Below are 22,730 nucleotides of genomic sequence, written 5' to 3'. Positions count from 1 at the left end.
CTGCCTGTTCTGGCAACAGCACAGCCCTCAATCACATGGCGCTACAGAGGGTGGTACGGACAGCCCAGTACATCACTGGGGCCGAGCTCCCTGCCATCCAGGACCTCTATCAGGCGGTGTGAAAGGAAGGCCTGGAAAGACTCCAGCCACCCAAGAATGATCAATTAGCCTTTTAAAATGATAATCTTGGTTTAGGCCGATGTCGATATTCCATAAGAAATCCGTCGTTTCCAGCTACAATAGTCATTTACAACACTAACAATGTCTACACTATATTTCTGATCAATTCAATATTATTTTAATGGACAAGAAATGTGCTTTTCTTTCAAGAACAAGAACATTTCTAAGTGACCCCAAACTTTTCCTCTGTAGTGTATATCTACATCTATCATTCTAGTCTCCCTGCTCATAAATATGGAACTGACTCTGTACATCTACATCTGTCATTCCAGTCTCCCTGCTCATAAATATGGAACTGACTCTGTACATCTACATCTATCATTCCAGTCTCCCTGCTCATAAATATGGAACTGACTCTGTACATCTACATCTATCATTCCAGTCTCCCTGCTCATAAATATGGAACTGACTCTGTACATCTACATCTATCATTCCAGTCTCCCTGCTGCTGACTCTGTATAAATATGGAACTGACTCTGTACATCTACATCTATCATTCCAGTCTCCCTGCTCATAAATATGGAACTGACTCTGTACATCTACATCTATCATTCCAGTCTCCCTGCTCATAAATATGGAACTGACTCTGTACATCTACATCTATCATTCCAGTCTCCCTGCTCATAAATATGGAACTGACTCTGTACATCTACATCTATCACCAGTTCCCTCTCAGTATGTGACTCTGTTCTACATCTTCATTCCAGTCTCCCTGCTCATAAATATGGAACTGATTTCTCTACATCTATCATTCCAGTGTTTATTGATTGATTACATCTATCATTCCAGTCTCCCTGCTTTATGGAACTTGTACATCTACATCTATCATTCCAGTCTCCCTGCTCAAAATATGGAACTGACTCTGTACATCTACATCTATCATTCCAGTCTCCCTGCTCATAAATATGGAACTGACTGACATTGAACACTACTGATTATGGAACTGACTCTGTACATCTACATCTATCATTCCAGTCTCCCTGCTCATAAATATGGAACTGACTCTGTACATCTACATCTATCATTCCAGTCTCCCTGCTCATAAATATGGAACTGACTCTGACATCTGAATCTGATAAATATGGAACTGACTCTGTACATCTACATCTATCATTCCAGTCTCCCTGCTCATAAATATGATTAGTTTATTCCAGTCTCCCTGCTCATGAACATTGAACCTCTATCATTCCAGTCTCCTGCTCATAAATATGGAACTGACTCTGAACATCTACATGATCATTCCAGTCTCCCTGCTCATTATGGAACTGACTGACATTGAACATCTATCATTAGGAACTGACTCTGTACATCTACATCTATCATTGACTTGAACATAATGATTATTTAGTACTGACATCTGTACATCTACATCTATCATTCCAGTCTCCCTGCTCATAAATATGGAACTGACTCTGTACATCTACATCTATCATTCCAGTCTCCCTGCTCACAAATATGGAACTGACTCTGTACATCTACATCTATCATTCCAGTCTCCCTGCTCATAAATATGGAACTGACTCTGTACATCTACATCTATCATTCTAGTCTCCCTGCTCATAAATATGGAACACTACATCTATCATTTAGGAACTGACTATGACATCTATCATTCCAGTCTCCTGCTCATAAATATGGAACTGACTCTGTACATCTACATCTATCATTCCAGTCTCCCTGCTCATGAACACTAATGATTAGTTTATTCCAGTTCATTATGGAACTGACTCTGTACATCTGATCTATCATTCCAGTCTCCCTGCTCATTGAACTGACTCTGTACTCTACTGTCTCCCTGCTCATTAGTTTTCTCTAGTGTTCTTTTCATTTCTTGACTTCTATTGAACACTTATTGATGATTAGGGTTTAGGACTTGCAGGAAAGGACTTTCACTACTGATTAGTGCACGTGACATTGAACACTACTGATTAGTACGTGACATTGAACACTACTGATTAGTTTACGTGACATTGAACACTACTGATTAACACTAATGTTACGTGACATTGAACACTAATGATTAGTTTAGTACATGACATTGAACACTAATGATTAGTCCGTGACATTGAACACTAATGATTAGTTTAGTATGTGACATTGAACACTAATGATTAGTTGACATTGAACACTAATGATTAGTTTAGTTCGTGACATTGAACACTAATGATTAGTTTAGTTCGTGACATTGAACACTAATGATTAGTTTAGTACGTGACATTGAACACTAATGATTAGTTTGAACACTACTGATTAGACATTGAACACTAATGATTAGTTTAGTACGTGACATTGAACAGTAATGATTAGTTTAGTACGTGACATTGAACACTAATGATTAGTTTAGTACGTGACATTGAACAGTAATGATTAGTTTAGTACGTGACATTGAACACTAATGATTAGTTTAGTATGTGACATTGAACAGTAATGATTAGTTTAGTATGTGACATTGAACACTACTGATTAGTTTAGTACGTGACATTGAACAGTAATGATTAGTTTAGGCTGCTGATATTTTCTTCATCCACCACATGCCTTTGTCTTTGACTATTTTTATTTGTTTTGTCGTTATAAAAAGTTATCTGCAAATCTGCTTTTGTGTTTTCATAGTTGTAACAAAGGTACTCCATGAATAAAATAGATTTGACACTTTTACACATACAATTCTGTGATATTTTAGCTTTTTATTTTTGTTAACATAAGCTAATGAAAAAGTTCAAATATTTACATTTGGTTTTCTAATGTTACCTAACACCTTCGTAAACACAACCAAATGACATTGACACGGAGGGGGGGGGTCCAGTGAGGCATTTGTAGTTAAATGGATTCATTAGACTGGTGGCTGTTGGTGCTCCTCCAGACCCGGCTATTAACCCATAGGGTTGTTTTTACTGTCAGTAATGACATTGACACGGAGGGGGGTCCAGTGAGGCATTTGTAGTTAAATGGATTCATTAGACTGGTGGCTGTTGGTGCTCCTCCAGACCCGGCTATTAACCCATAGGGTTGTTTTTACTGTCAGTAATGACATTGACACGGAGGGGGGGTCCAGTGAGGCATTTGTAGTTAAATGGATTCATTAGACTGGTGGCTGTTGGTGCTCCTCCATACCCGGCTATTAACCCATAGGGTTGTTTTTACTGTCAGGGAGCTTTGAGGGTGAAATGCTCAGAACGTCTTTGTCTTTGATGATATTTGTCTGAACGTACTGCTAGAGTGTAAAATACACATTTAACATGTCTTATTAATATGCTTTATATGCTTTAGAATGACACTTCCAGTTTTGGCGGGAAAGACTGGGTTACCTGGGAGAAAATGTCTATTTTCAGTATGGAACATTTGTAAAATACAGGGAAAATATTCAACCCTAGTTCTGGAGTTCCAAGATGATCTTTGTAAGAAAAGCAGTTTCGTTGGTGGACTAGATTGTCTATCAGCTGAAAACTCTTGAACAAATGACAATAAAAAACGGATCAAATACAGTTGCAACATCTAGCCATGTATTCACGTTGTAAACATTAGACCTGGTAAATGTGTAAGAAATGAAAGCTAAACGTACCGTTATAATACAACCTGTCTGTAATGGGGTTTACTCTGTGCTGACAGACTCACTGACTGTAACCTCACAGACACATCCTGTGAAGTGTTGGTCCCAGCTCTCAGTTCAAACACCTCACATCTGAGAGAGATGGATCTGAGTAACAATGACCTGAAGGATTTAGGAGTGAAGCTGCTCTCTGCTGGACTGGGGAATCCCCACTGTAAACTGGAGACTCTGAGGTCAGTATTCCTGTAGTTGGTCAACAAGTGATAACCTTTAATTAGATCCACATATAATGGTTTTACATTTAAATGCTTACTCTGTTCATAGACTCGCTGGCTGTAAACTCACAGAAGCATCCTGTGAAGTGCTGGTCTCAGCTCTCAGTTCAAACCCCTCACACCTGAGAGAGATGGATCTGAGTAACAATGACCTGAAGGATTTAGGATTGAAGCTGCTCTCTGCTGGACTGGGGAATCCCCACTGTAAACTGGAGACTCTGAGGTCAGTGTTCCTGTAGTTGGTCAACAGGTGGTAGATGTTCACCAGATCCACGTGTGTTTAAGGATGAAAATACACAATTCAATGTAATGTGTGTGTATATATGTATATATATATATATATATATATATATACACCCACACACACAGATGTAGACTTTACTGTATCTTCAGTGTATTTGGAAAGTATTCAGACCCCTTAACTTTTTCCACATTTTGTTACGTTATAGCCTTAATCTCCAATGGATTAAATAGTTTTTTCAATCTACACACAATACCCCATAATGACATCACAATACCCCATAATGACATCACAATACCCCATAATGACATCACAATACCCCATAATGACATCACAATACCCCATAATGACATCACAATACCTCATAATGACATCACGATACCCCATAATGACATCACAACACCCCATAATGACATCACAACACCCCATAATGACATCACAACACCCCATAATGACATCCCATAATGACATCACAATACCCCATAATGACATCACAATACCCCATAATGACATCACAATACCCCATAATGACATCACAATACCCCGTAATGACATCACAATACCCCGTAATGACATCACAATACCCCGTAATGACATCACAACACCCCGTAATGACATCACAATACCCCGTAATGACATCACAATACCCCGTAATGACATCACAACACCCGGTAATGACATCACAACACCCGGTAATGACATCACAATACCCCGTAATGACATCACAATACCCCATAATGACATCATAATACCCCATAATGACATCACAATACCCCATAATGACATCACAATACCCCATAATGACATCACAATACCCCATAATGACAAAGCAAAAACATGTTTTTAGATTTTTTTTTGTGCAAATGTATAAAAAAAAAAAACTGAGAATTTCACATTTACGTAAGTATTCTGACCCTTTACTCAGTACTTTGTTGAAGCACCTTTGGCAGCGATTACAGCCTCGAGTCTTCTTGGGTATGACGCTACAAGCTTGGCACACCTGTATTTGGGGAGTTTCTCCCATTCTTCTCAGTTTGGATGGGGAGCACTGCTGCACAGCTATTTTAAGGTCTCCAGAGATGTTTGATCGGGTTCAAGTCCGGACTGTGGCTGGGCCACTCAAGGACATTGAGACTTGTCCCAAAGCCACTCCTGCATTGTCTTGGGTGTGTGTTTAGGGTCGCTGTTCTGTAGGAAGATGAACCGTCGCCCCAGTTAGGTCCTGAGCGCTCTGGAGCAGGTTTTCATCAAGGATCTCTCTGTACTTTCCTCCGTTAATCGTTCCCTCGATCCTGACTGGTCTCCCAGTCCCTGCCGCTGAAAAACATCCCCACAGCATGATGCTGCCACCACCATGCTTCACCGTAGGGATGGTGTCAGATTTCCTCCAGACGTGATGCTTGGCATTCAGGCCTAAGAGTTCAATCTTGCTTTCATCTTGTTTCTCATGGTCTGAGTCCTTTAGGTGCCCTTTGGTAGACTTCAAGGGGCCTGACTACTTTCCTAAGAGACTTTTGGCAAACTTCAAGGGGCCTGACTACTTTCCTAAGAGACTTTTGGCAAACTTCAAGGGGCCTGACTACTTTCCTAAGAGACTTTTGGTAGACTTCAAGGGGCCTGACTACTTTCCTTTTGGTAAGATACTTTTGGTTTTGGTAAACTTCAAGGGGCCTGACTACTTTCCTAAGATACTTTTATTATTTTTAGATGCATCTTTTTATGTTCAAAGAATAGCAGTGTGATTTTGAAATCATGTTTAACTCTCTGCAGCTTGTCGCTCTGTGGAGTCGAAGAGGAAGGCTGTGCATCTCTGGTCTCAGCTCTGAGGTCAAACCCCTCACACCTGAAAGAGCTGGACCTGAGTAACAATCGCTCAGGAGACACAGGAGTCAGACTGCTCTCTGCTGGACTGGAGGATCCACACTGCAGACTGGAGAAACTCAAGTATGTAGAGGGTTTGTGTCAATATGTGTTGATGATTGACATACTGCAATAGAGCTTGAGACCTCCTGAGTGGAGGGACAGGTACTGGTAGATCCACCTGAGTGGAGACCTGGTAGATCCTGAGTGGAGGGACAGGTACTGGTAGATCAGAGTAGCATAGCTCTATCACCACCTTTGTATTAACCAGTATGGGCCGGCGTCAGAGGTCTGAACACACCAACACACAAACCACAACCTGAGAAAAAAAACATTGAAATACTTTATTACTTCCAAGTTCATAGGATCCCGTGGATAAGATGTGAGGTGGCCTACAAAATGTATGTAGTCTATGATTCAACCTGAGCATCAGTAGACTATGTGATTCAACCTGAGCATCAGTAGACTATGTGATTCAACCTGAGCATCAGTAGACTATGTGATTCAACCTGAGCATCAGTAGACTATGTGATTCAACCTGAGCATCAGTAGACTATGTGATTCAACCTGAGCATCGGTAGACTATGTGATTCAACCTGAGCATCGGTAGGCTATGTGATTCAACCTGAGCATCAGTAGACTATGTGATTCAACCTGAGCATCAGTAGACTATGTGATTCAACCTGAGCATCGGTAGGCTATGTGATTCAACCTGAGCAACGGTAGACTATGTGGTGGCAAGGAGGCACAGGCATAGAGCCATTACTTCATGATTTGAGGAAATCATTCCTTGCCAGCTATAATCACAGTTTCACCACAATACTGTAAGACATTTTTCTGAGTTTGGGTTGGTTATGATAACTGATAGTTATCAGGTTATGAGAATTAATAGTTATCAGGTTAGTTAAGATGATTGATAGTTATCAGGTTAGTTATGATAATTGATAGTTATCAGGTTAGTTATAATGATTGATAGTTATCAGGTTAGTTATAATGATTGATAGTTATCAGGTTAGTTATAATGATTGATAGTTATCAGGTTAGTTATAATGATTGATAGTTATCAGGTTAGTTATAATGATTGATAGTTATCAGGTTAGTTATGATAATTGATAGTTATCAGGTTAGTTATGATAATTGATAGTTATCAGGTTAGTTATAATGATTGATAGTTATCAGGTTAGTTATAATGATTGATAGTTATCAGGTTAGTTATAATGATTGATAGTTATCAGGTTAGGTATGATAATTGACATGCACTGTGAGCCAGACATACTTTACTTATCATCACATGAACAATGTGATATGCTGACCGTCTGTGTGTGTGAGGCAGAGAGATTGACTGCCTGTTCTCCTGCTCCCCTCACAGTGTGGAACCTGGTGGAGTGTACACAATCAATCCTTGGCCTAGAAAATGTGAGTGTTGACTGCTGTGAATAATTAGCTTGTTATTACTCAGTCTTATTTCAAGTAAGGGGTAAGAAAATAATGAAATCGTTTTTCAGAGCTTGATTGATAAGTAATGTATGCATGTGTGGTTACCCTAATAGGACTTCACTCTGTGGTTTTTTGTTGATGTGTGTCTGTGTTTTATATGACCATACAGTATAACGTATCATCATTCAGCAAGTCTTAAATACTCTTTGTTTGGTCCTTTAATACCTAGAACCATTAACATTCTGATGTGGTCCTTTAATACCTAGAAACATTAACATTCATATGTGGTCCTATAACCATTAACATTATGATGTGGTCCTTTAATACCTAGAACCATTAACATTATGATATGGTCCTTTAATACCTAGAACCATTAACATTCTGATGTGGTCCTTTATTACCTAGAACCATTAACATTCTGATGTGGTCCTTTATTACCTAGAACCATTAACATTCTGATGTGGTCCTTTAATACCTAGAACCATTAACATTATGATGTGGTCCTTTAATACCTAGAACCATTAACATTCTGATGTGGTCCTTTAATACCTAGAACCATTAACATTCTGATGTGATATGAAGATGATTTGTGATATACCTGGTCTTCCCCATCAGATGCCTGTGATCTCACACTGGACCCAAACACAGTAAACATAAAGCTCTCTCTGTCTGAGGACAACAGAAAGGTGGCACGTAGCGAAGAGGCTCAGCCGTATCCTGATCACCCAGAGAGATTTGTGGACTGTGAACAGGTGCTGTGTAGAGAGGGTCTGACTGGGCTCTGTTACTGGGAGGCAGAGAGGAGTGGGATAGGGGCTGATGTAGGAGTGACATATAAAGGAATCAGCAGGAGAGAAGGGGGGGATGAGGACTGTGTGATTGGACAGAATGACAAGTCCTGGAGTCTGAGCTGCTTTAACAACCGTTACACTGCCTGGCACAATGATAATTACACTGACATAGACGTCCCGTCCTCCAGCTCCCACAGACTAGGGGTGTATCTGGACTGGCCAGCCGGCACTCTGTCCTTCTACAGAGTCTCCTCTGACACACTGACCCACCTGTACACATTCCACACCACATTCACTGAGCCCCTCTATCCAGGGTTTCAGCTTTGGGATGACTCCTCTTCAATGTCCCTGTGTCAGGTGGTCCCTGTGCCAAACACATGATGTTTGACTCTAATCCTGGTTATATTCAGTAAGACACACTGGAACAAATATTGATATGAACTCTCTAGTCATGAGTTAACAGATGATTATTATATCTAAATATTCATGATTATACACCACTGAAGTTGATAGACATTGTAAAATAACAATGAATAGAATGTATCACCACTGTTGTTAAAACGTCTCATTTAGACATCATTGATCGTGCTGTTATTGCTTTTTCATGTTTGTAAATATTCCTGTCTGTAAAATGGTTGACTAAACAATCCTGCTTCTGTATAAACATAAATTCCACTGAATGATATGTACAGGTCACAGATTTGACTAATAAAGGTTAATCAACCAGATGAAAGAAGTGCAGTTCTCAATGTTTTATTTTTTATAAGAGTATGACATTTAAATCAGTGGAGGCTCCTCAGAGGAGGAAGGGGAGGACCATTCTCCTCAGTGAAAATATTTAAAGTTATCCTTTTTAAATAAAAACTATATAAAATATATTAACTTCACCCCCAAAAAAATATTAAAACACCCTGTTTTGCAATGAAGGTCTACAGTAGCCTCAATGGGTAAGACCATGGTATAGCCAGAAGACCTTCCGTCCTCTGGGTATATTGACTTCAATACAAAACCTAGGAGGCTCATGGTTCTCACCCCCTTCCGTAGACTTACACAGTAATTATGACAACTTCCAGAGGACGTCCTACAACCTATCAGAGCTCCTGTAGCATGAACATGTTGTCCACGCAATCAAAGGATCAGAGAATTGATCAAGTACTCCATAAACCTAGCTCAGAGTGCATAACCTGATGAAGCATACTGAACATGTTGTCACTGCAATCAAACATGATGAATCTAGTACTGAAAGCATTGAGCACTCAAGTACTGAAAGCATAACTACAGCTAGACTGCAATAACTGATGAAGCTAGTACTGAAAGCATAAGCTACAGCTAGCTAGCACTAGCATAACATGATGAAGCACTGCAGCTGCATAACATGATGAAGCTAGTACTAGTACTGCTAGCTAGCACTGCAGTGCATAACATGATGAAGCTAGTACTGAAAGCATAAGCTACAGCTAGCTAGCACTGCAGTGCATAACATGATGAAGCTAGTACTGAAAGCATAAGCTACAGCTAGCTAGCACTGCAGTGCATAACATGATGAACCTAGTACTGAAAGCGTAAGCTACAGCTAGCTAGCACTGCAGTGCATAACCTGTGGTGAGTAGTTGACTCAAAGAGAAAGATAATAGTTGGACAGTTTTGAACAAATTGAATTTCTTCCCAAATGTTTTTGTATTTATTTAACCAGGCAAGTCAGTTAAGAACAAATTCTTATTTTCAATGACAAACTTGGAACAGTGGGTTAACTGCCTGTTCAGGGGCAGAACGACAGATTTGTACCTTGTCAGCTCGGGGGTTTGAACTTGCAACCTTCCGGTTACTAGTCCAACGCTCTAACCACTAGGTTTCTCCTAGGAGAAGGAGAAGCTAGAGATTCACTTTCAGTTTCACTTGCTTAGCTAGAAAATGCAGCTAGATACAGTTGTTTCACCTACTCAAACACCCTGCTAAAACAGAGGGAAGATATGTTAGCTAGCTGGCTATGACTATCCAACAGAGAGGGATGCTATGTTAGCTAGCTGGCTATGACTATCCAACAGAGAGGGATGCTATGTTAGCTAGCTGGCTATGACTATCCAACAGAGAGGGATGCTATGTTAGCTAGCTGGCTATGACTATCCAACAGAGAGGGATGCTATGTTAGCTAGCTGGCTATGACTATCCAACAGAGAGGGATGCTATGTTAGCTAGCTGGCTATGACTATCCAACACAACACTGGAACTCTTCCAAGGTAAGCTTTGGTTTGACACATTTTTTGCCACCGGGGCCTCCGCCGTAACCGCTTACTGACTGTCAAATGTAACATTACTTCATGATTGTAGCAGGTTTACTTTCTCGTTAGTTCTATTAGCTATGTTGACTGATGTTACTTTAGCTAATATGGTGACAACGATGTAGGCTGTGTGTAGTGGTAATGATGTGGTTTGGCTTGGAAAGTTTTTTTTGTTGCCTGGTCACATACAGCTGATGTGTTGTACATTGAAGTCCACAAGCAAAGTGAAAAGGTGAGAGGAGGGGAGCACATAGATGCGAGAAGGAATACAACATGGCTGCTGTGAAAGTAAACTGTGTTTACGCGTGATCAGGGGTGTATTCATTCCGCCGATTCTGTTGAAACATTTATTTAACAGAAGCAAATGGAACGAAATGGCGAAAAAATGATAAAAAGTAACACAAAAGAATAACAATAACGAGGCTGTACACAGGGGGTACCGGTACCAAGTCAATGTGCGGGGGTATAGGTTAGTCCAGGTCATTTGTACAGCCCCGTTATAAGGAACATTTGAGTATCATGTATTAGCCTAAACCTACAGTTGAAGTCGGAAGTTTTCATACACCTTAGCCAAATACATTTAAACTCAGTTTTTCACAATTCATGACATATAATCCTAGTGAAAATGCCTTGTTTTAGGTCAGTTAGGATCACCACTTTATTTTAAGAGAATGTGAAATGTCTGAATAATAGTAGAGTGATTTATTTCAGCTTTTATTTCTTTCATCACATTCCCAGTGGGTCAGAAGTTTACATGCTACCAAATACTAATTGAGTGTATTGACTTTAAATTGTTCAACTTGGGTCACACGTTTTGGGTAGCCTTTCACAAGCTTCTCACAATAAGTTGGGTGAATTTTGGCCCATTCCTCTTGACAGAGCTGGTGTAACTGAGTCAGGTTTGTAGGCCTCCTTGCTCGCACACGCTTTTTCAGTTCTGCCCACAAATTTTCTATGGGATTGAGGTCAGGGCTTTGTGATGGCCACTCCAGATACCTTGACTTTGTTGTCCTTAAGCCGTTTTGCCACAACTTTGGAAGTATGCTTGGGATCATTGTCCATTTGGAAGACCCATTTGCGACTAAGCTTTAACTTCCTGACTGATGTCTTGAGATGTTGCTTAAATATATCCACATAATTTTCTTTCCTCATGATGCCATCTATTTTGTGAAGTGCACCAGTCCCTCCTGCAGCAAAGCACCCCTACATCATGATGCTGCCACCCCGTGCTTCACGGTTGGGATGGTGTTCTTCAGCTTGCAAGCCTCCCCCTTTTCCTCCTAACATAACGATGGTCATTATGGCCAAACAGTTCTATATTTGTTTCATCAGACCAGAGGACATTTCTCCAAAAAGTACAATCTTTGTCCCCATGTGTAGTTGCAAACCGTGGTCTGGCTTTTTTATGGCTGTTTTGGAGCAGTGGCTTCTTCCTTGCTGAGCGGCCTTTCAGCTTATGTCGGTATAGGACTCGTTTTACTATGGATATAGATTATTTTGTACCTGTTTCCTCCAGCATCTTCACAGGGTCCTTTGCTGTTGTTCTGGGATTGATTTGCACTTTTCGCACCAAAGTACATTCATTTCTAGGAGACAGAACGCGTCTCCTTCCTGAGGGGTATGACGGTTGCGTGGTCCCATGGTATTTATACTTGCGGACAATTGTTTGTGCAGATGAACGTGGTACCTTCAGGCATTTGCAAATTGCTCCCAAGGATGAACCAGACTTGTGGAGGTCTACAATTTTTTTTCTGAGGTCTTGGCTGATTTTTTAAAATTCTCTTATGATGTTAAGCATAGAGGCACTGAGTTTGAAGGTTGGCCTTGAAATACATCCACAGGTACACCTCCAATTGACTCAAATTATGTCAATTAGCCTATCAGAAGCTTCTAAAGCCATGACATCATTTTCTGGAATTTTCCAAGCTGGCACAGTCAACTTAGTGTATGTAAACTTCTGACCCACTGGAATTGTGATACAGTGAATTATAAGTGAAATAATCTGTCTGTAAACAATTGTTGGAAAATGACTTGTGTCATGCACAAAGTAGATGTCCTAACCGACTTGCCAAAACTACAGTTTGTTAACAAGAAATTTGTGGAGTGGTTGAAAAAATGAGTTTTAATGACTCCAACCTAAGTGCATGTAAACTTCCGACTTCAACTGTATAGCTGTTACATTGAACGGGTGAATGGAATATGAATGACAGTCATGAAACCAAAATGTGTCCTCCCAAGTCTTAAATGACACTGACCACCACTGATTGAAATACATGGAGTAACACACACATACACCACTTTGGGCCAGTCTATTCCTGTAAATAGCAACCATGTTAAAATATATACACTGAGTGTACAAAACATTAAGAACACCTTCCTAATATTGAGTAGCAGCCTTTGTCCTCAGAACAGTCTCATGGACTCTACATGGTGCTGAAAGCGTTCCACAGGGATGCCGACTCATGTTGACTCCAATGCTTCCTATAGTTGTGTCAAGTTGGCTGGATGTCCTTTGCGTGGGGGACCATTCCTGATACACACAGGAAACTGTTCAGTGTGAAAAACCCAGCAGCGCTGCAGTTCTTCACACACTCAAACCGGTGCACCTGGCATCTACTACACCTCAAACCGGTGCACTTGGCTCCTGGCACTAGGTGGACCCCTGTAGAACTCTGGACAGGGGAACTCTGTGTGGATACCACTAGGTGGAGGCAGTGTCACTGTCACACCATGATTTATTCTTACCACAACTACAAGTTGTTGTTGAAATGGAATGGAGAGAAGTCTGTACGGTATTGTATTTCAGAAACAGTAATGTAACAGACATAACAGAGGGTGAATACTGACGTAAGGGACAACTTGTGTTATTATTAGATGGGTGTTTGATGGAGTTATCATGTGTCAAGACTGCATGTCTTTACGAGCCTGTTACACACTAGTAAGTATATGTTTGATCAAGGAAGTGTGTGTGACTCTTTATAGCGCTGTATTTCTGGAAGTTGGAACATGCCCCTAAGATGAATGTCTCTGAGGAGAGAGAGGAGGGGGGCGCTGCCAACCCCCACACCCAGAGAGCAGTACCCAGCTGTCTGTCTGTGACTGCTCCAGGGACAATCCTCAATGTTATCAGTGGAGCAATGCCCTTTGACCCAAAGTAAGGATCCTGCTATACATGATACATTATAAAAAGGGGAATTTCTTGTAGATTTGTGGAGAGGGGTTCAACGTTCAATGCCTTTTCATATTAGTGATCATTACTGTATGAAATACTAGGGGTTAAATAATGATACAGGCTGCTTTCTACTACTACTGATCATCATTACTGTATGAAATACTAGGGGTTAAATAATGATACAGGCTGCTTTCTACTACTACTGATCATCATTACTGTATGAAATACTAGGGGTTAAATAATGATACAGGCTGCTTTCTACTACTACTGATCATCATTACTGTATGAAATACTAGGGGTTAAATAATGATACAGGCTGCTTTCTACTACTACTGATCATCATTACTGTATGAAATACTAGGGGTTAAATAATGATACTGGCTGCTTTCTACTACTACTGATCATCATTACTGTATGAAATACTAGGGGTTAAATAATGATACAGGCTGCTTTCTACTACTACTGATCATCATTACTGTATGAAATACTAGAGGGTTAAATAATGATACTGGCTGCTTTCTACTACTACTGATCATCATTACTGTATGAAATACTAGGGGTTAAATAATGATACAGGCTGCTTTCTACTACTACTGATCATCATTACTGTATGAAATACTAGGGGTTAAATAATGATACTGGCTGGCTACTACTGATCATCATTACTGTATGAAATACTAAATAATGATACAGGCTGCTTTCTACTACTACTGATCATCATTACTGTATGAAATACTAGGGGTTAAATAATGATACAGGCTGCTTTCTACTACTACTGATCATCATTACTGTATGAAATACTAGGGGTTAAATAATGATACAGGCTGCTTTCTACTACTACTGATCATCATTACTGTATGAAATACTACTTAAATAATGATACAGGCTGCTTTCTACTACTACTGATCATCATTACTGTATGAAATACTAGGGGTTAAATAATGATACAGGCTGCTTTCTACTACTACTGATCATCATTACTGTATGAAATACTAGGGGTTAAATAATGATACAGGCTGCTTTCTACTACTACTGATTCATTACTGTATGAAATACTAGGGGTTAAATAATGATACTGGCTGCTTTCTATCATTACTATGAAATACTGATCATCATTGATCATCATTACTGTATGAAATACTAGGGGTTAAATAATGATACAGGCTGCTTTCTACTACTACTGATCATCATTACTGTATGAAATACTAGGGGTTAAATAATGATACAGGCTGCTTTCTACTACTACTGATCATCATTACTGTATGAAATACTAGGGGTTAAATAATGATGCAGGCTGCTTTCTACTACTGCTGATTATCATTATTACTGTATGAAATACTAGGGGTTAAATAATGATACTGGCTGCTTTCTACTAATACTGATCATCATTACTGTATGAAATACTAGGGGTTAAATAATGACACAGGCTGCTTTCTACTACTACTGATCATCATTACTGTATGAAATACTAGAGGGGTTAATTACTAAACATGCATTGTGGAAATCTACTTGATAATTCCTGAGGCTCCAACCAGACCCTGAGATCGGTCTCCGGTACCCAGCTGTCTCTATGAAGAGTGACTGACTGGTCAATGGATCTTCCTGAAAATGTTCAAAGTGGACCAATGCCCTTTAATCTAGGAATATATTAAAAAGTTAATCATGACATTACATTAGCTGAGAAACAGCAGTGAAGGATCACAACGTCTTTATGTTTTAATCATGTTCTTTCAGCTCTCTGACAAAGGATCAGTCCAGGTGTGCAGTGTGTCACCAGGTGCTGAGGAATCCAGTCTCTATCACCTGTGGACACACGTTCTGCAGACAGTGCATCACCAGATACTGGGAGAAACCTGCTCCTTCAGGAGACTATGACTGTCCTCAGTGTAGAAAGAGATCCAGAACACTTCCTGTACACCTGAGTGAACCCAATGATGCAAGAGGCTCTGAAAATAGTAAGACCACTTGTTGACATGTGCTGAGTCAATACCTCAATATGATTTACAGTATGTATGATGCCAGATCTAAACCATGTGCTGATATGACATGGCAGGTAGACAGGGAAACCCCGATAGAACTCTGTGTGGATACCACAAGGTGGACCCCTGTAGAACTCTGTGTGGATACCACTAGGTGGACCCCTGTAGAACTCTGTGTGGATACCACTAGGTGGACCCCTGTAGAACTCTGTGTGGATACCACTAGGTGGACCCCTGTAGAACTCTGTGTGGATACCACTAGGTGGACCCCTGTAGAACTCTGTGTGGATACCACTAGGTGGACCCCTATAGAACTCTGTGTGGATACCACTAGGTGGACCCCTATAGAACTCTGTGTGGATACCACTAGGTGGACCCCTGTAGAACTCTGTGTGGATACCACTAGGTGGACCCCTATAGAACTCTGTGTGGATACCACTAGGTGGACCCCTATAGAACTCTCTGTGTGGGATACCACTACCCCTGGTGGACCCCTGTAGAACTCTGTGTGGATACCACTAGGTGGACCCCTGTGTGAACTCTGTGGTGGATACCTCTGTGGGGATACCACTAGTGGACCCCTGTAGAACTCTGTGTGGATACCACTAGGTGGACCCCTGTAGAACTCTGTGTGGATACCACTAGGTGGACCCCTATAGAACTCTGTGGGGATACCACTAGGTGGACCCCTATAGAACTCTGTGTGGATACCACTAGGTGGACCCCTATAGAACTCTGTGGGGATACTACTAGGTGGACCCCTATAGAACTCTGTGGGGATACCACTAGGTGGACCCCTATAGAACTCTGTGTGGATACCACTAGGTGGACCCCTATAGAACTCTGTGTGGATACCACTAGGTGGACCCCTATAGAACTCTGTGTGGATACCACTAGGTGGACCCCTGTAGAACTCTGTGTGGATACCACTAGGTGGACCCCTGTAGAACTCTGTGTGGATACCACTAGGTAGACCCCTATAGAACTCTGTGTGGATACCACTAGGTGGACCCCTGTAGAACTCTGTGTAGATACCATTACGTGGACCCCTGTAGAACTCTGTGTAGATACCACTAGGTGGACCCCTGTAGAACTCTGTGGGGATAACACTAGGTGGACCCCTGTAGAACTCTGTGTAGATACCACTAGGTAGACCCCTATAGAACTCTGTGTGGATACCACTAGGTGGACCCCTATAGAACTCTGTGTGGATACCACTAGGTGGACCCCTGTAGAACTCTGTGTGGATACCACTAGGTGGACCCCTGTAGAACTCTGTGTGGATACCACTAGGTGGACCCCTGTAGAACTCTGTGTGGATACCACTAGGTGGACCCCTGTAGAACTCTGTGTGGATACACCACTAGGTGGAGGCAGAGTGTCACTGTCACACCATGATTTATTACCACAACTTCAAGTTGTTGTTGAAATGGAATGGAATAGTCCCAAAGGTTTAATGATCAGTGGAAATCAAGTTCACCTCAAATACTTACAATGATGTGACCTTTACCCAAGTCTGGTATGAGGCTATGATTTCAGGGCCTTCAGAACATTCCATTTGATTTTCACAGAGTAAGGTAGAGCTAACCTGAAACAGGATACTTTTATCCTCATTGAAATGGGCATTGTGTTTTTACCCTTTTGTGTAAAAATTTAAATCCCTACTGTAACTATGGCAACTAGGACCAGGCATAATGAATGACTGTGTTGTTGTGTCTCTACAGCTGAACAACATGATGGAGGACCAGGCATACTGAATTACTGTGTTGGTGGCCCTACAGGAACAACTGATGGAGGACCACTAGACTGTGTTGTGTGTGGCTCTACAGCTGAACAACATGATGGAGGACCAGGCATAATGAATTACTGTGTTGTTGTGGCTCTACAGCTGAACAACATGATGGAGGACCAGACATAATGAATTACTGTGTTGTTGTGGCTCTACAGCTGAACAACATGATGGAGGACCAGACATAATGAATTACTGTGTTGTTTTGTCTCTACAGCTGAACAACATGATGGAGGACCAGACATACTGAATTACTGTGTTGTGTCTCTACAGCTGAACAACATGATGGAGGACCAGGCATAATGAATGACTGTGTTGTTGTGTCTCTACAGCTGAACAACATGATGGAGGACCAGACATACTGAATTACTGTGTTGTTGTGGCTCTACAGCTGAACAACATGATGGAGGACCAGACATACTGAATTACTGTGTTGTGTCTCTACAGCTGAACAACATGATGGAGGACCAGACATAATGAATTACTGTGTTGTTTTGTCTCTACAGCTGAACAACATGATGGAGGACCAGACATACTGAATTACTGTGTTGTTGTCTCTACAGCTGTTCCCAGTTGTCTTGAACGCACTGAAGTCAGAAGACAGACATTTCTGAGTTCCCAGTTGTCTTGAAGGCACTGAAGTCAGAAGACAGACATTTCTGAGTTCCCAGTTGTCTTGAAGGCACTGAAGTCAGAAGACAGACATTTCTGAGTTCCCAGTTGTCTTGAAGGCACTGAAGTCGAGTTCCCAGTTGTCTTGAAGGCACTGAAGTCGGACATTTCTGAGTTCCCAGTTGTCTTGAAGGCACTGAAGTCGGACATTTCTGAGTTCCCAGTTGTCTTGAAGGCACTGAAGTCGGACATTTCTGAGTTCTTGAAGGCACTGAAGTCTTGACAGGCACTGAAGTCACATTTCTGAGTTCCCAGTTGTCTTGAAGGCACTGAAGTCAGAAGACATTTCTGAGTTCCCAGTTGTCTTGAAGGCACTGAAGTCGGACATTTCTGAGTTCCCAGTTGTCTTGAAGGCACTGAAGTCGGACATTTCTGAGTTCCCAGTTGTCTTGAAGGCACCCAGTGTCTTGAAGGCACTGAAGTCGGACATTTCTGAGTTCCCAGTTGTCTTGAAGGCACTGAAGTCGGACATTTCTGAGTTCCCAGTTGTCTTGAAGGCACTGAAGTCGGACATTTCTGAGTTCCCAGTTGTCTTGAAGGCACTGAAGTCGGACATTTCTGAGTTCCCAGTTGTCTTGAAGGCACTGAAGCTGAACATTTCTGAGTTCCCAGTTGTCTTGAGGCACTGAAGTCGGACATTTCTGAGTTCCCAGTTGTCTTGAAGGCACTGAAGTCTGAGAGTTGTCTTGAAGACAGTCGGACATTTCTTGAAGGCACTGAAGTCCATTTCTGAGTTCCCAGTTGTCTTGAAGGCACTGAAGTCGGACATTTCTGAGTTCCCAGTTGTCTTGAAGGCACTGAAGGACATTTCTGAGTTCCCAGTTGTCTTGAAGTCTGAAGACAGACATTTCTGAGTTCCCAGTTGTCTTGAAGGCACTGAAGTCAGCTGAGTTCCCAGTTGTCTTGAAGGCACTGAAGTCGGACATTTCTGAGTTCCCAGTTGTCTTGAAGGCAGCTGAAGTCGGACATTTCTGAGTTCCCAGTTGTCTTGAACGCACTGAAGTCAGAAGACAGACATTTCTGAGTTCCCAGTTGTCTTGAAGGCACTGAAGTCAGAAGACAGACATTTCTGAGTTCCCAGTTGTCTTGAAGGCACTGAAGTCAGAAGACAGACATTTCTGAGTTCCCAGTTGTCTTGAAGGCACTGAAGTCAGAAGACAGACATTTCTGAGTTCCCAGTTGTCTTGAAGGCACTGAAGTCGGACATTTCCGAGTTCCCAGTTGTCTTGAAGGCACTGAAGTCGGACATTTCTGAGTTCCCAGTTGTCTTGAAGGCACTGAAGTCGGACATTTCTGAGTTCCCAGTTGTCTTGAAGGCACAGACGGACATTTCTGAGTTCCCAGTTGTCTTGAAGGCACTGAAGTCGGACATTTCTGAGTTCCCAGTTGTCTTGAAGGCACTGAAGTCGGACATTTCTGAGTTCCCAGTTGTCTTGAAGGCACTTCTTTTCTGAGTTCCCAGTTGTCTTGAAGGCACTGAAGTCGGACATTTCTGAGTTCCCAGTTGTCTTGAAGGCACTGAAGTCGGACATTTCTGAGTTCCCAGTTGTCTTGAAGGCACTGAAGTCGGACATTTCTGAGTTCCCAGTTGTCTTGAAGGCACTGAAGTCGGACATTTCTGAGTTCCCAGTTGTCTTGAAGGCACTGAAGTCGGACATTTCTGAGTTCCCAGTTGTCTTGAAGGCACTGAAGTCGGACATTTCTGAGTTCCCAGTTGTCTTGAAGGCACTGAAGTCAGAAGACAGACATTTCTGAGTTCCCAGTTGTCTTGAAGGCACATTTCTGAGTTCCCAGTTGTCTTGAAGGCACTGAAGTCGGACATTTCTGAGTTCCCAGTTGTCTTGAAGGCACTGAAGTCGGACATTTCTGAGTTCCCAGTTGTCTTGAAGGCACTGAAGTCGGACATTTCTGAGTTCCCAGTTGTCTTGAAGGCACTGAAGTCGGACATTTCTGAGTTCCCAGTTGTCTTGAAGGCACTGAAGTCGGACATTTCTGAGTTCCCAGTTGTCTTGAAGGCACTGAAGTCGGACATTTCATTTCGAGTTCCCAGTTGTCTTGAAGGCACTGGTCGGACATTTCTGAAGTTGTCTTGAAGGCACATTTCATTTCTGAGTTCCCAGTTGTCTTGAAGGCACTGAAGTCGGACATTTCTGAGTTCCCAGTTGTCTTGAAGGCACTGAAGTCGGACATTTCTGAGTTCCCAGTTGTCTTGAAGGCACTGAAGTCAGAAGACAGACATTTCTGAGTTCCCAGTTGTCTTGAAGGCACTGAAGTCGGACATTTCTGAGTTCCCAGTTGTCTTGAAGGCACTGAAGTCGGACATTTCTGAGTTCCCAGTTGTCTTGAAGGCACTGAAGTCGGACATTTCCGAGTTCCCAGTTGTCTTGAAGGCACTGAAGTCGGACATTTCTGAGTTCCCAGTTGTCTTGAAGGCACTGAAGTCGGACATTTCTGAGTTCCCAGTTGTCTTGAAGGCACTGAAGTCGGACATTTCTGAGTTCCCAGTTGTCTTGAAGGCACTGAAGTCGGACATTTCCGAGTTCCCAGTTGTCTTGAAGGCACTGAAGTCGGAGTTCCCATTGTCTTGAAGGCACTGAAGTTTTCCCCAGTTGTCTTGAAGGCACTGAAGTCGGACATTTCCGAGTTCCCAGTTGTCTTGAAGGCACTGAAGTCGGACATTTCCGAGTTCCCAGTTGTCTTGAAGGTACTGAAGTCGGACATTTCCGAGTTCCCAGTTGTTTTGAAAGTGGCATTAGTAGACTGTTATGGGTATTCGGACAGTAGGGGAGGGTTGGTTAGTCTGGTGACCTTCAGCCTCACCTGACAAGGTAACAGTTGTTTTGAAAGTGGTATTAGTAGACTGTTATGGGTATTCTGACAGTAGGGGAGGGTTGGTTAGTCTGGTGACAGGCAGCCTCACCTGACAAGGTAATTTAAGGCGTTATACCAGCCAGCATTTCCGGGTTCCCAGTTGTTTTGAAAGTGGTATTAGTAGACTGTTATGGGTATTCGGACAGTAGGGGAGGGTTGGTTAGTCTGGTGACAGAGGCTCACCGCTGCTGCCTCCCCTCAGACTGACAATCAGATGCAGGCCATCAGTCCAGTAAAATACAAATAAAACACATGATTATGCTCATTCAGCTGTGCCTCACAATACAACAAACGATTTATTACCAGTGTGATCATATACTTAAAATGTTGAAAAGTAATTTCAAAATGGTCTGAGAAGAGCAACATTGACAGGGCAATTCAAGCATAGCCAATATGCAGTGATAATGTATTGGGCCTAAAGCCTACTGTATTGGGCCTAAAGCCTACTGTATTGGGCCTAAAGCCTTCTGCATTGGGCCTAAAGCCTACTGTATTGGGCCTAAAGCCTACTGCATTGGGCCTAAAGCCTACTGTATTGGGCCTAAAGCCTACTGTATTGGGCATAAAGCCTACTGCATTGGGTCTAAAGCCTACTGTATTGGGCCTAAAGCCTACTGTATTGGGCCTAAAGCCTTCTGCATTGGGCCTAAAGCCTACTGTATTGGGCCTAAAGCCTACTGCATTGGGCCTAAAGCCTACTGTATTGGGCCTAAAGCCTACTGTATTGGGCCTAAAGCCTACTGCATTGGCCCTAAAGCCTACTGCATTGGGCCTAAAGCCTACTGTATTGGGCCTAAAGCCTACTGTATTGGGCCTAAAGCCTACTGTATTGGGCCTAAAGCCTACTGTATTGGGCCTAAAGCCTACTGCACAAACCTCATTGCTACCAGAACTGTTTTGAATAGGTTAATGTTGCAGAAACTTGTGTTTTTTTAAATGTCTTGTTTAAAAAACAATCTGAGTGTTAGACCTCTGCTTGGATTTTGACTCAAAGTGATCTTGATTCCAGAAAAGGTTGGTGACCCCTGATCTAAAGGATCTGAGGGTTGTGATTCTCTTGATTCCTGTGTTTGTTTCAAATCTAAAAAAAAATATTAATGGTGAAGACAATAAGAAGAGGAAACACCCAGAAGAGTCAAAAGGTGATGTTCAACTACAGTAACCGTTTTCCTTCGCTACTGCCAGTAATGTGGAGGCCAGGATGGGACCCCACAGACTGTATCCTGAGTTCTGAACAGATCCGCCAAGACAATAAGTGGTAGCTGAGTAGCTCAAGGTCTGCCAAAGGTAGACTAGACAAAACACTCCCTCTCAGAGTCCACATGGGCCTGATGGGATGTGGTCAACGGGTTTGGGCTGATTACTTCAGATTTGTAATCAGATTAAATGACAAAGTAATTAGTAACTCAGTCATTAGTAAATTAGTGACGTAAACAGATTACTTGGGTTACTTCTTTGGTTAGCCAGCATCTGCCTCAGTTTACACAGACCTGTCTGCAAAGACAAAACATGTACCTGACAGACAGGTAGACTTGAATGTAGGCCCACTCATTTCCACGGAAACTAGACATTTAGCGGAGTAGCTGATGTCATCCCTGTGCTTGATGGGAAGTGAACAGGGTGGAGCTGTGTTGACT

The 22,730-nt window shown here is 42.0% G+C and overlaps 1 protein-coding gene across 1 annotated transcript; it reads left to right on the top strand.

The window, feature by feature from the left end:
• Positions 1 to 2,474: 2,474 nt before the first annotated feature.
• LOC112241619 (neoverrucotoxin subunit alpha-like) lies at positions 2,475 to 9,058 on the top strand. Its single transcript, XM_042315322.1, has 4 exons — positions 2,475 to 3,960; positions 6,014 to 6,187; positions 7,473 to 7,519; positions 8,156 to 9,058. The coding sequence occupies exons 1-4, from the start codon at positions 3,869 to 3,871 to the stop codon at positions 8,710 to 8,712; spliced, it is 870 nt and encodes a 289-aa protein (XP_042171256.1). The 5' UTR covers positions 2,475 to 3,868; the 3' UTR covers positions 8,713 to 9,058.
• The last annotated feature ends 13,672 nt before the right edge of the window (positions 9,059 to 22,730 follow it).

Source organism: Oncorhynchus tshawytscha, unplaced genomic scaffold (genome assembly GCF_018296145.1).
Source record: "Oncorhynchus tshawytscha isolate Ot180627B unplaced genomic scaffold, Otsh_v2.0 Un_scaffold_2056_pilon_pilon, whole genome shotgun sequence".
In the NCBI taxonomy this organism is placed as follows: Eukaryota; Metazoa; Chordata; class Actinopteri; order Salmoniformes; family Salmonidae; genus Oncorhynchus; species Oncorhynchus tshawytscha.
Note: the sequence above shows the minus strand (reverse complement) of the source record. Positions and strands in the feature narration are given on the sequence as shown.